The sequence below is a fragment of the Sander vitreus genome, chromosome 22 (genome assembly GCF_031162955.1).
Source record: "Sander vitreus isolate 19-12246 chromosome 22, sanVit1, whole genome shotgun sequence".
Lineage (NCBI taxonomy): Eukaryota > Metazoa > Chordata > Actinopteri > Perciformes > Percidae > Sander > Sander vitreus.
In genome coordinates this window covers 11,047,360-11,061,771 of record NC_135876.1, presented here as the reverse complement: position 1 = coordinate 11,061,771, position 14,412 = coordinate 11,047,360, and the positions used below count along the sequence as shown (strand labels likewise).

The 14,412-nt window shown below is 42.5% G+C and overlaps 1 protein-coding gene across 3 annotated transcripts; it reads right to left on the bottom strand.

The window, feature by feature from the left end:
• Positions 1 to 209: 209 nt before the first annotated feature.
• Positions 210 to 14,350, bottom strand: mtmr6 (myotubularin related protein 6). 3 transcript variants are annotated; one of them, XM_078280517.1, is made up of 15 exons: positions 14,136 to 14,350; positions 11,489 to 11,620; positions 8,982 to 9,144; positions 8,721 to 8,878; positions 5,916 to 6,044; positions 4,850 to 4,984; positions 4,585 to 4,717; positions 4,330 to 4,439; positions 3,964 to 4,089; positions 3,790 to 3,839; positions 2,598 to 2,691; positions 2,377 to 2,483; positions 1,706 to 1,840; positions 1,481 to 1,607; positions 210 to 871 (listed from the first exon to the last, which is right to left on the bottom strand). In XM_078280517.1, the coding sequence occupies exons 1-15, from the start codon at positions 14,157 to 14,159 to the stop codon at positions 512 to 514; spliced, it is 1,983 nt and encodes a 660-aa protein (XP_078136643.1). In that variant the 5' UTR covers positions 14,160 to 14,350; the 3' UTR covers positions 210 to 511. The 3 variants fall into 3 exon arrangements, with proteins under 3 accessions (XP_078136643.1, XP_078136641.1, XP_078136642.1); XM_078280515.1 differs by having other exon boundaries at positions 4,585 to 4,984; XM_078280516.1 differs by having other exon boundaries at positions 210 to 868; positions 4,585 to 4,984.
• Between the last annotated feature and the right edge of the window lie 62 nt (positions 14,351 to 14,412).

Sequence of the window (14,412 nt, the reverse complement as noted above, 5' to 3'; positions counted from 1 at the left end):
TTTTATTTTTTTTTAAGTCGCTTACATTGGAGCAAAATCAACATTCAGATTAGGCTGGATTCAAGCCTTTAGATGAGATGAAATATTTCTGGTGCCAAAAAAAGTGATTTTCTGTGGGTTTTCATGTAGGGAAATATGATTATTTGTTAAGAATATCAAGGCCATATGTTTAGGATTATATAAAAAGCTGAACAAACTAGAAGACTCACTAATTTTGGATGAATTTATTCTCTTATTCTATTCATTAATTTTCTATAGAGCTTTTCAACATTCATAAAAAAACAAGCTTTTTTGTATAGGTGCAGTATATGACATATTAATGACGCTTTCCATTGAGATTTAGACCATACACACATACAACTTCATTCACTCGGCCCATTCAGGACCATTGCGTAATCAGCAACCTTATCACATACAGAACCACAGCTTCCCCTCGACACGCACACGCTTTCAGTAAGCCCTCACTCACTCGCGCCTGTCCCTCGCTATCCCACAATCCCCGTGTTTGGTCTCAGCAGGTCATGCGTGCCACTCCAAACTCCAGGCTGACAACAGCTGGCTCCTCTTTGGCCGACTCGCTGTTGTATGTCCCTTCCAGCTCTCCGTAGCTCTGCTTCCTGCTCTCGGTGCCGCTGCTGCCCTCCACCATCCGCTCCGTGTCCGTGCTCTCCGTGGCCTCCTCACCCACCTCCTCCTGCTCGTCGTCGTCCTCCTCCTGCCGCTGCACTTCTTTGTGGTTGATCGGCGCCCCCAGGATGAGGGAATTGGGACGTGGCGGGAGGGTGTTGGAGTTGGAGCGCTGATCTCTGGTGGGAGGAGGTGCAGGGGGGTCGGAGGTCACAATGGGAATCACACCGAGCTGGTGGAGCTGCTGGACAGAGAGGAAGGGACAAGACAACACAGAGGAGCAGGTTTTCACTCAGGAATTCAGAACTGCAGCCACTTACTTTTCACCTTTTGACATGCTCTAAATATGATGGCATATTTAGGTTAATATATAGTTAATAATATATATTATGTCTAAATTTTAAACATCATCACATTTCAAGATTAATATATATATTCTAAGATGATTTTACATGCATCCACTAAAAATGTTTTTGGAAAATAATTAAGAGGTTGCAATTATTTCATCTCAAGACAACAATATGCATCGTAACAAGATAATGACCTTGTTATCTCAAAATAAATGTCTTTTTCTCCACCATTTGTTTCCCCAATGTCACGAAAAAAACAACGTTATTTATACGAGATAATTAGCTCATGATCTCGGGATGATGAAATAAAAAACTAAAAAAACATAATTGCAACCATGGCTTCTGAAGGAACGGGATTTAATTTAAAAAAATAAATTAAAAAAATAAAACAGCATATATCCACACTGAATGTATAAAACAAAACAAAAACACTGACAACTGAGTGTATCTTCACATGCCTTAACTACAACAAATAGGCTCTACAGAGAAGTGTCTCAACTCACCTTCTCCAGAGCTTGCAAAGTGCTCTCTGACTTGCGGTTGTTCTCTCTCATAGTCAGAACGGTTTTGAGGATAGACTGACGAGGGTGCATAGACCGGTCGAACTGGTGGTACATGTTCCTCCAGAACCTTTAAACAAAGAAACAGATAAGACATGACGGAGACAATCGAAATACGGTAGATAAAATATGTAACGACAGCGGGGAGGCGAGGAAGGCTGTACTGACTTGAAATTGTAGGGCAGAGTGGAAGGCTCTAGCACAGGGTGCGCTTCAGAGTAGGCAGGGCTGTAGAACGGATTCAAGTAGTTCTGTTTTTCGCTCATTAGAAATGCCCACAGTGAGTGTGTCCGCTCTCTCAGCCTGGAATACAAAACATCAGTTAGAAGGACACAAAGCACATACATTTAAACACAGTCCAATGTCCAATTGTTTAGGTTTTTCAAAAACCAAGATTGATCTCGCTTTCACACACAAAAAGCTCACAGCCGATCTCCACCAAATCCATCACTGCGGCCACTCACGCCACCCTCACAAAATGCCGCAGATATAAACACCTGGATGCTAACGTCCTCAAACTCAACAGCGACATATATGAAATCCTCATCATTGGCCCCAAATCCCTCAACAAATCCTGCCATAATTTCTCCCTCTGCATCGATGGCTCTGCTGTTCCTGCTTCCACACACACCCGTCATCTTGGTGTCATCTTTGATCAAATACTCTCCATCGAAACGCCACGTTAAACACAGTACAGAAACTGCCTTCTTCCATTTTAAAAACATTGCCTGTCTTCGCCTCTCTTCTCGCTCCTGCATGTGTGTGTGTGTGTGTGTGTGTGTGTACGTGTGTGTGCGTGTGTGTGTGTGTGTGTGCGCGTGTGTGTGTGTTGGAATCACCGCAAATCCTCTCTTTGTCTCTGGTTGTTGCCAAGGAAGTTCCCATATTGACAGGAGTGGACGTGTTCATGAATCTGCAGCAGGAACCAGTCGCTGAACTCAAATGCCTACGGAGATGGTTGTCATTACATGAATGCAAAAAAAATATATATATTGCATGTAAGACACAAGCCTGTGTAAATATGATACACAAGTCGTGTAGCTCGCACACTCCCACACACCTGTGGGAACTGCTCTGTCAGCTGCCAGACACACTCCAGGAACTGAGTGAAGATAGGAGACACCTCCTTTGGATCCCCATCCAACTGGTCACACCTAAGGGTACACAATTCACATACACAAAAACAGCCACATAATTACTATTAAAGAATTAACTAAGTAGTATAAATGGTATGTATATAAATAATAATAGAGTTAGGTCGATATCCGGTTTCACCCGTCTGACAGGCTAATCCTATAACAATTTACTGCAGAGTCGAGCAGCCATGAAGGAGATCACATTAGCAGTAGCGTTGGGAGGGGGAAGGGTGCACGTTGTGTTCGTTTACTAGAAAGTTGTGTTGTCTTAGGCCGGCGACAGACTGGATGCGTGGCGTGAGCGTGTCAGCTGCGTGGCGTGTCCGGTTTTTTTCCGGCTCCCATGTTAACAGGTTAGAGCTTGCAAACTGCCTGCGTGACACGCACGTCTCACGCGAATGCACGTGCATGCTAGAAATAGAACCGACGCCTATTTTTCACGCGACACGCAAGCGTGTTGGAAGAGTTTCCAGGCAAAGTAGAATAGGAAAATATGTTTACATGTCATTTGGACACAAATACATATTAATAAATGACATGTTGATGTTTGAAAGTCTCTAGGTTTTAATATAAATGAAGATATAAATGTAATAAAAAAAATAATCGATTTTCTAATATTGCACCTGTCAATACAGAACGAAATAATCTGTAGCCTATTTTGCGGTCAATACTGCCGACGTTGTCTTTGCTGTAATCAAATCAGTATATTTATGTTTAACATGGTATTTCATTTTATCAATGGGAAACATACATGTGTACAGACAAGGCTAGCAGCAGCAGCGCCGCGTCAGACACGTTTCTGGTGTGTAAAGACATAGAAACATCCACGCAGCCGCCACGCAGCTGACACGCAACAGAAACGCCACGCTCACGCCACGCATCCAGTCTGTCGCCGGCCTTAGAGGTGCGTTACCAGCACCAAGTGGACTGGAGTCACTCTCTCGTCAGTCTCACTTGGGAGCCGCTTGTGTGACACCTAGCGGTAAAATTTCGTTATATACCGGTCTGGTCCTGTGTAACAACCCGGTTATTATATTGTATATTAAAAATATAAATGACTATGAAATAAAGAGCAGACTAAATCTTGAGGCTTATTTAATCCAATTCAAACCTCACCTGTCTGCAAACTTGTGACCAAAGGAGATCCAGTCTTTCTCTATCAGTACCTAGAAGACAGAAATGTGCAGAAAAAGAAAGTTTGAAGTAAGACTTTTCACTAGTGCCTAACTGTGTGTGTGTGTGTGTGTGTGTGTGTGTGTGTGTGTGTGTGTGTGTGTGTGTGTGTGGTACCATGAAGCCCTTGATGGTGCGGTAGTAAGGGTCCATAAGCAGCGCCCCCAGTGAGCAGACCTGGGCTGTTCTGTCCCATCCGTCTGAACAGTGAACCAACACACTGGCCCCTTCCACTGTCACCGCCTGGGGTAAAAGTGAAGACAGACGGCAGAGGATTGTTGTGGCATTAAAAAAGGGAAAAGAAATGAAGCAGTCCTTGACAGTCAGTCTATGACGGACTAGTGGAGATGAGCCCATGATGAGCGAGGAGATGATGATATCATCATTGTTATTATTGAATGCTTTACACTTTATTTATGGAATAATATAAACACTAAATGCATTTTCACAGAAACTCAAGCAGGAAAGGGATTTTTTTTTTACCTTGACGAGAAAGATAGCTGCGTCTACAACAGCCTTGATGTGCCGCAGCCAGCCACTACTCTCCAGGCCAACCAGGAAGTCACTCATGGAAAGAGACCGAGTCCCAATCACTGAGAGACACACAGACACAAAGTCATTTCAGACTAACCGTTTACTGATTACTTTTGACATTTGAATTATCAAAAAAGTGGCCTTCATAATCTGCAAAAACTGAAACGGCATTTTTGGGCTGGTGTGTGTCAACACGTGTTTAACCTTCTAGCAATTTATGTAGGCTGGTCCTCATTACGTGGATGTTTTCAATGCCAACAAACTGGAAGCGGATGTTGGAGTAGTTGTCCTCGTTCTCATAGCCTTTACCTGCTGCTCGGTTAGCTAGCGCATTCAACTGCAAGACAGAAAGAAAACACATAAACACAAAGTCTGGTTTCAAAACTGTTTTATGTAGTGTTGAGTCCAGTTGTACGTACAAACAGCACATTTGAAGCATTTCAGAAGAAGTTTTTTGTTCAGCTGTTACCTTTGGCCTAGTGTCCATGACGTAGACGAATCGGCTGTTGTGATTGGCTTTGCTGATGGCCTGCAGCATGCTCTCATCCTCCAAGCATCGCGCACTGAACCCAGAGAGAGGCTGACTGCATCGACACACTGCCGCCTGTCGGGGTGAACAGAGAACGCTGATCACAACAAGGACGTGCACAAAAAAAAGTTTTAAGTGTTAAGGAAAGACTCAGGAGCAGCACAACCCGAAGATTCGGGAGACCTTGATGAATTCCACAGAAGCATTTTATAATGAACTCTCAATTGAGGAGAGAATTTAGGCAGGCAGTACAGTTTGACCACAATGCGTTATTGTGTCGTGCCGTCCCAACTCTCCGAAGTTGCTGTCTTCCTGAAGGTGTACTTCAACTCATGCTGGAAGCGTTACATTTAGCTGAACCTTCAATATAAACAAAGATATTGCAGGCGCCGTAAACACAGATGGCTTAGCTAAAGCCTAGTTTTCACCGACCTACAAAAAGAGACAGTCCTCGAACAAAACATTCCCTTATCATGCAGCTGCCTAGATTCCCCGAATCTGTAGAGACACATATTTTTTCATCAACAGTTTAATGGTTAGTTGATCATGACTAAGCCATTCTGTGGAACTGTATATAGGCTATGGTTGTACTCATTCTGTGAAAACCCCAGATGAAGTCACTATGCCAAAAATGCATTCACTGAATGCCGAGTGCAGATAGTTCATTTTGACGAATCCGTGCTGAGAGTCAGTTTTCCGCATAATGTGGCACAGCAGGCTGGCAGGACTTCTGCTCTCTTGGGCTTTGTGTTTTTAATGAAAAATTTGCTAAAACAATTTAAAATAAATCAACTGATGGAAGAATACTGTCTTTTGAAAACCAATACTACACCTTTAATAGCAATCTTTTGTTACTTTCCATGGTGATTTCTTTTTTCCTTTCACACCCTCTCTACACACTACTACAACAACATACACAATTACTAAACCAAACTTAATAAAAAAGAAATTTCCAAAGCACGGAAAAATGGTTCATACTCATACTGTGAACAGGTTGTTACAGTACCTTCTTTTCTTGGTAGAAGTATGTGAGTACAGGAAAGCGTCCTTTGCTTCTGAACTTGGAACTCCCCACAATGATAGGCTTACTGGCAGTTATGGGAACATACAGGTCCCGTGGATATGTCTCACACACCTGGAAAACCAAACACAAAACATACACAAAATATAATACATAATATAATATTGGCAGATGTCTCCTGGTTTTGGAGCATTGGTATTTCTCTGAACAGTGAAACATGGTGCTGTTAACTAAATCCATTAATCGATTAGTTCAAAACAACAGATGAGTCTACCCTAAAAACTACTCTGTGTAACTATAGTTTGGGTTCTGCACTTTCCTGCGAGTAATCGCTTTTTTAAAGTTTAACTTTTGGATTGGAGCTGTGCTTGTCTGTCATTTTAGAGTTGGAGGTGACCAGTGAAGCTCCAGCGCCCTCTTATGGACATATGTGCATCATGTTTTCATCATGTGTGGTTTCTCCAATATACTAGTATATAGGTGCAATAGGAGTTCCTGCACGACGTCACTTCTGTTGACGTTCCAAGTAAATATCAAACAAAACAGAGCAAGCTCGTCCCTCCCCCCATGGTTCCGTATCTGTCATGACTAAGTGACTTACTGTATTATAGTACTGTCACTGACCCCCAACCATCTTGTCGGTGACTGGCTGGAATGTGGTTTGTTGTATTTTGGGGTACATTTCATTTGTACAGAGAGTCTGGCCACTCTCCATTGACAAGTGTTAACTTCCTTAAAGCAGTCCTTCCAGAAAAAAAGTTTTTTTTGTGATTGTTGCGGGCAAAAATCCTTGATTATGCGGCACGTTTTCTTAAAAAATGCAATGGAATATGCGGGATATTTATGCAATTTTATGCGATGAAATTGCAAAAAATTGCGGGAACTTGCAAAAACTGCGGTTTCATCATGGCTTCATCGCGGGGTTTGCAGCTTTTCGATGATGTTCACGTCGCGTAATTACATCACTTCATAATGTTCCCATGGCAACAGGGGAAAATGGCTGCTCTTGCGTGAAGTAAAGGCAACATTTTTCAACTTTCGGCTAAGATATATGTGACTTTTTTGCAACGAAAATGCGGGGATTATGAAATCATGCAAGTCCCGCATATTTTGTGCGGAAATCGGCAATTTATGCGGCGAAAGTGCGGCGTATTTGAAAAAATGCGGCGCCAGCATAAATATGCAGACTTTGGCTGATTATGCATTGAATTATGCGATCGCATAATCGCGTTTTTCTGGAGGGACTGATAAAGGCGGGTACTCTGTTGAAGTTTAAAACTATTGGATCTTCCCAGAGCCACTCTGGATCTGCCATAACCAATCGCTTACGTTTGGTCGTGACGTATGTCATGCGCATGTGCAACAAGAGGGGAGACGTCAAGGCTATTAGCATTAGCACCGCTAGCGATAGCCTTAGCCAACTCCTTCACCACTAACAGAGCAAGCTGGAAAATCAAACTTTTCCCGAACCCCGTGGGGAGGAGGGCCACAACATCATGGCCACCAACAAAACTCAGCAAAGATTGTTCTTGCTCGGGCTTTAACTTCTGGATATTCGGCGGCGTTGCCACAACGGACCGAATGGCTCTAGCGCACGTCCTCAACAACATTGTTCTCAGCCACTGCCTCTGTTCGCTGATTGGACCGCCAAAAACCTTGGTCGAGAAAACCCAAGACTGTACCGCGAACCCAGACGGAGTACTAAAGCAAAATGAAAATTGAGTGGAAGTACGTAGCAGGGGCGGAGCCAGGCTACACAGCCTAAGTCCCTAGTGTTTGTTTGACATTTACGACCCCTGTGTTGTCTCCTGAAACCGGGCTTTATCACAGTGTATTCAGGGAGCAGGCAGCTAGCGGATCAAGGAGAGATGCCTACGATTTGAGACAAAAATGAAATTGCGCTGAAACCATGCAGGAACTCATAGTGCACCTCTAACTGATTAACTAACTATATTTAACATAGGGATCCCTTTGCCTCATGTTTGAGCAGGCAAGCCTGGAAAATGTTTACACGAAACAAAGTAATACAGAGTGTCAGAAAATAAAACTGTGCCATATGTGTGACTTTACTGCTCTGTAATCATGTGAGATTAACAAACTACCTACTCCTTGGGAGTTTTTGTCTTTGTAGCATGTGTTGTTTATTGCACACAGAGACAGTGCCAAGGTTCAACAAGTTCAACAGCTTTAACTGGACAGAGTGCTTGCTGGGTACAATTTGGAAGCTTTTTAAACTCTTTTACTCCAAGTTTTATTTCATCACTTTCTGTACATGGACAATATATCCTTGCAGTTACCAAAACTGTTGACATGATCAGTGGTGTTTATCCATTTTGTCCTGACTGAGGAGGATGTTGGGCTAATTAAAAAAAGGTGTATGTTTACACAAAAGTCTGGCTTACGGCAGATTTAACTACATCTTGGCTGTGAATGGTAACAAGACATACCATGAAACTGCAGAGACTATTGCTTCATTTCCACTGCATAGTACAGCATGGCCGTACCCAACTTGACTCGCTCGTTTTCTGTTCTCCATTAGCAGAGTTTGTGGATAGTACCTGATACTTCTATGGTATTCGCCTACACTGGGGATAATATCCGCAGTGGAAAACTAAATAGAGAAAAGGACCTACGTAGTACCAAAAGTGAGTTGAGTCAAGCAGAACCATGCAGTAAAAATTAGACGTGCTTGTTCCTCTTTCTCAGCACAGAAAATAAGCTATGACTACAACAATTTGGCACGTCAGATGACCAAAACTTACGGTTTACAAGACACAGCCAACTATCTACCTTGTAGTCTCTGTTGACGTTCGTGAGCTGCCATTGGTCGCAGGGGACACCCATTCTCTCAAACTCCGCCCCGAGGTCGATGATTTGCCATCCTTCCTCCCTCTGTTGGTCGTTCTGTTTAGGGTTGTATGAGAACGCATATACCTCCTCATAGGATACTGCACAAAGGAGAAGGAAATTAGGGACTAAAAACCCTAACAAAACGCACACAAATATGGACAGATAAAAACACAGATCTCAGACGGACACACTGAAACCCACCAGGCCGTAGAAGACGCAGCAGCGAGCTGTAAATGTCGTGGCAATCTCTCTCTCTCTGTACCACAAAATGAACCACCCTGAAGTTGCGACACTGGATGACCAGAGGACAGCCTGTGGTGGTCAGGGAGAGCTTCTCCACAGACGCTATATGGTGATGCAAAATCTGCACAGGAGGGGAGAAGCACAGGAGCAACAGAGAGACAGAGTTGATGATGTTCAGAGTTATTTACGTAGGCTTAATTATGTCGAAAGAAAAAAAAATATTTCTGGAGTATACCGCTAAAGATCCATAGTATGCAAGGTGCTCCTTTCCATTCTTCTCATAACTTTCTGCACCTTTGGTAAACTTAATGTATACACAAAGAAATGCGGTGTGTCAAGATTAATTAATGTAACACCCTTTAATGTGTTCAATCTAGTAACCTCAAACCATTCTAAATTGTTCTAAGGGGACTTATAAGCAAATCATGAGGTTATAAAGCAAAGCCAGACAAGTCATTTTGAAATTTTAAAAAAAGGCACACGTACAAATCCTGCCACTGGTTCAGTTGCTGGACAACAACATCTGTCTTTAGAACTAATGAAGAGAATCTGACAGCATGTTCAAAATCTTTGCAAACAGAGTCCACTAGAGGAAGCCTTTATGCCTACTGTAGCATTTGAACCTATTTTGCGGTTGTTTGCATCACAGATCTTTGTCAGAATAATTAAGATTCAGAATATTGAAAGATGTGCGAGGATTTCAAGAACAGGTAAGTTAAACAGAGGAAAGTTGCAAAAAGCTTGCCGTTTGCTCCATATTACCACTTCATCATAAACTGTTTTAATGCCATACAGTACAAAGGGCAAGCAGGCCAAGAGCAGCACATCACCATATTCAATGAGGGCAGTTTGAACTCCACAGGGATTCCAACCATGGGAGATCATTAAGATGCACATTCATCAGCATTGGTAATGACCAGTGAAATACACACACCCACACAAAGTATATGCTGATCTCACCAGCTGTTGAGACAGACATTAACTCAACTGTTTAATATTTTATAAGGCACAATGGTATTCTAACAAACTCTTTTCTCTCTGACCAACAGACTGATCCTAAAATGCCTCCACAAATGCACGCAGATACAGCACACTGGCACATGCGCGCGCACACACACACACACACACACACACGACTAAATGCACCAACAAACACACAGGACCCAGTAGGAGACATCCCTGCATGCTGCACAGTGCACCAGAACCAAAACAAGAGAAAATGTTCCCTTCTCTCAGCAAATAAAGCAGGAAGGATGTTGGGGAGGGGAGGAGGTCATGGCCCAGGATCTACTGCACAAAGCATTTTAAACCACACTAATCTTTTCACAATGCAGGCCATCTAAACACTGAGAGTGCTACTTTCACTCCATCACATAACAGGATACAAAAAAGGATAGAATTTCTTCCATGCATACCCCAACACATGCCATTGTGTTGCCACTGTAACATTAAAAAAGGAGACCATCAACAAATCACTTCAGGATGCCCTACCGACTGTTGCAGCAGGACATAAGATAACCCAGTTCTCACAGTGCTACAACAGTAATCCTCTTTCAGGTGAAAGCAGAAAACACACACACACTTCACATGTACGCACAAAAGCCTAACTGGATACCTTGAGACTATATAATGAGGCTTTTGAACCTCTAACCTACTTCCTCTTACCACACACATGCTTGCATATTCTCTCCTTTTGCCCAACACACCACCAACGCACGGACACACACACACACACACACACACACACACACACACACAGATTGCAGACTTCCTTGTGGTGGTCACGCTGATGTCTCTTTTCAAAACTGGCTGCAAATTTAGTAAAAAATTGCGCGGGTATGGAGTGCCGTGGGCTGCCAGCCGTGACGGAGCTCCATCTACCTGCCAGCGGGCCGGGGTCTGTAAAGGAGGACAGGCCGGGCGGCGAGGCAGCAACACAGGCAGCACCGGCCGCTGAAGTCCGACACACAGTCGGACAAAATTTGCAATTAGCCATCAATTTTCGTAAAACGGCCCATATTTGACCTCTACATAGTTGACTTTCTCGCATAAAAAAGTCTCAGAAGTGAATTTAGTGATAAAATAGCAGACGAACAATGCATACAATTTCTGAGATCTGCGCAACCTATTCAGAAGACTACCTGATCTGATGAAATTGTGAGATTTGCAGAGGAAAGAGGTGTCAATTGGATTTTGAGGTTCTATGTATGTCCTATTTACTCACCAAACTGTCGTTATTGAACTATGACAAGGTAAAATCGGTTTTGCATTCAATCACCCGTTGAAAGTCCTCCCATTCTGCACCTAACCCTGCACTACTGTGGTATACAACACTCAGCGGGGTTAGCCTAACCAATGGTGGATTTATTGCGGTTACATCCATGTATAACATACTGGGTCAGAAAAGGGACCGTGAATGACACCTGTCATATCGGCAGAATGCAGTCACCACCTAAACTACTCACCCAGATCTCCTGTGCGGCAGATGTTGAGTTGTTAGAGCTGCTCTCCACAAAGATGAGATGTGTAGCTGTGAGGTACAGTGTGCCATTTGTGGACTTGTTGCTGAATCGATCCAACAGTCGCACCTGTTCCACCTGCAAACACACACAACACAGCACACGCACCAGTAAAAACAACATTAATCAGCAGTTCAAAGTTATGTATAGTATATACAAAAAGAAGACAGATAGGATCTTGCTAACATGAATGCAACCTGTCACAAAATGACTAAGTGGCACTCTGCACTGGCTCCAGCTGGCACACCACCTAATCCTGACCACCTGGCCTACCGTTCAGCTGCCAGTTCCATTATAATGAGTCACAAATGATTTCTGGATATGGGAAGAAAGTCTTTGTGTGCGGTTTGACTGAACAATGTAACAAATGTAAATGTGCATGAATCATCTGATTGTTAAATGTGTTTGACCAACTGGTAGCACCGCAAGTCAAACGCAACTATTTATTTCTCCATTTTTCCCTTTTATTCAAAATGTGTTGTCATATAATGCTGATGTATGTAGCCTTGCAGTGCCCCCAACTCTTCCACGCACATAAACACCAAACACCCATACTGTATATGATCTCAGTAGAACATTTACTCCAGTAACACATTTTCACACAGGAAGAAGGTTATGGTCCACTAACTATAATAAGCAACAGGTTTTAATAGCGTTGGTAGTCAGAGTGCCAATTCATTATTCCATTAAATAAGGATTGGCAGAAAACCTCCAGTCAAGAATACATGTTTTTCCATTAATGCATGCATTTTACACTTTTTCCAGAATTACCAAATACACATCACAGGCCTTCATAAGATATTTCACAACATGATGGGGATGTATTCTAAACTTAGCAAAGATGCTATTGATGGACTTTGTGTAATGTGTAACAAATCCCTTTCGAGCACTGAAATCCATTAGAATAAGAGTTCTCCTTATTGTAAAAACATTAAGTATGCTGTTGACAGCAGCAAACAGTCACATACAGGATTCATCATATTAGTGGTTCTGTGGATGACTCAGACATCCTCTCCTTTGTTTCCGTTTTCCTGTGGTTCTCAGATATGAAGAAATAATTAAGCCTATCTGTGTCTCCTAGCAACCAGCGGGACACAGCTCTGTCATATAGACAGGCTTATTAGCAGATAGGTAGGCCTACTGGAAGTCAGGTGTGTGTTTGAGTGAATCTCGTAAGAAAGTTTATGATGAATGTGTATATAACAATGCAATGCAACCTAAGCTCTGCTTAGTACTTACAATATTTAGTTTTATTCAAGCAAATAACCGATAAGACTTAAGACAGACAGTCTGTATGCAATCCCACCCACCAGCATACACTTATTCCATTATGTTCCCAAAGAATTGTGTGCACTTGGCTGTAATGTAGGACTATCCTTGAGCCTCGAAAATGAGGTCACAATGTTTCCAAACATGATGAAGAAAGCTCACCTTTCAACATACACACCCTTACAATTACACATACGAGAATAGATTAGGTGTGGGCCTAAATCATGTCCCAAACTCTGAGCTACAGAGGCTTATGAAGGATACTTTTGAGTTGTTATTGTTGCAACCTGTAAGTATTTGGACAGTGACACGTATTTTTGCTGTGTTGCCTTTGTACTCCAGCAATCTGGATTTGAAGTAAACAATGATTATGAGCATAACGTGCTGTCTGTTTTAGCTTTAATCTGAAGATATAAGTCCCATACTGGGTGAACAGTGTATACTGTAGCCCTTTTAATACAACTTTTAGAGTAGCTGCTACATTGTTACCAGCTACTGGGGATCCAAATAAAAGATAAAGATGGGACGAAACATAATTTGATCATTTATCATACAATTAAATTCAGCATATTTAATATCCGGTTGCTAATCATTTAACGTCCCTCAATTTCTTAAGTATCTAACCCATATGCATCACCAGCCACTTTGTATCTTTTCTATTGCTGCTCTGCAAGGCCTGTACTTCAGTGATCATCAGTTCTTGCTTGTTTGAGGACTTTTTGCCGTCTGGCTGGTGTTAACTCAGGGAGTGATTTGGGAGTCAAGTAATTGACTTGGCCAGTCAAAAACACTCCAATGTTTAGCAAACCCTAATCCATGGTTGGTTGTTTAGGATAACTGTGCAGATGATGAACAGGTGAGACTACATATAAAAAAAGACTGCCAGTCCTGTTGCCTGTCCAGTGATCACTCTGGGTGTGAACACCTAACAGTACAAACACTATCAGACAACACAGATGTGTCATTATGCTTGAACGTAGCTTGGTCTCTCCTTGTGGTGTTCTATCACACTGCATGTGTAACGTTAACTCAGTCAATAATAGGGCGTGCAGATAGTAACATTACAAAGAGGAAGCCCAGCTAACGTTATTTGCTGAACGAAAAAAAATAAATAGCTCATTGATTCTCGTCACGTCTGACACTCCAAGCAGCTGACGACACCTGCTACTAGTCATCGTGCTGTTAGCTAGATCCACAAACATTAGTCTAAACATTTATATTTGGTAAACGTAACCACACTCGGGCATTCCAGAAATCCCCACAAGACAGGCCGAGCTGCTGAATGTACCCCATCCATTTGCAATTAGCTAGAAATGTTAGCTACCTTTGGCGTTCGGATATGCTCCATTTTACCGAGTCGAAACAGCTGTCAGCGACTGAAAGGTTCACACGACGCCTTCCGGATATAACTGTATCATTGATAATTTGTTGGCTCAGACTGCTGCACAAATTGCCTGAACTTTACCGGAGACATACGATGTATGTTTATTGTCAATTATTTTACTCCTCCATACGCGTAAAGATCCTGGCACTTCACGTTGCACACTTTTCAAAGTAAAAGCACGACTTTATGTCGGTATTTATATAACATAAAATGGGTC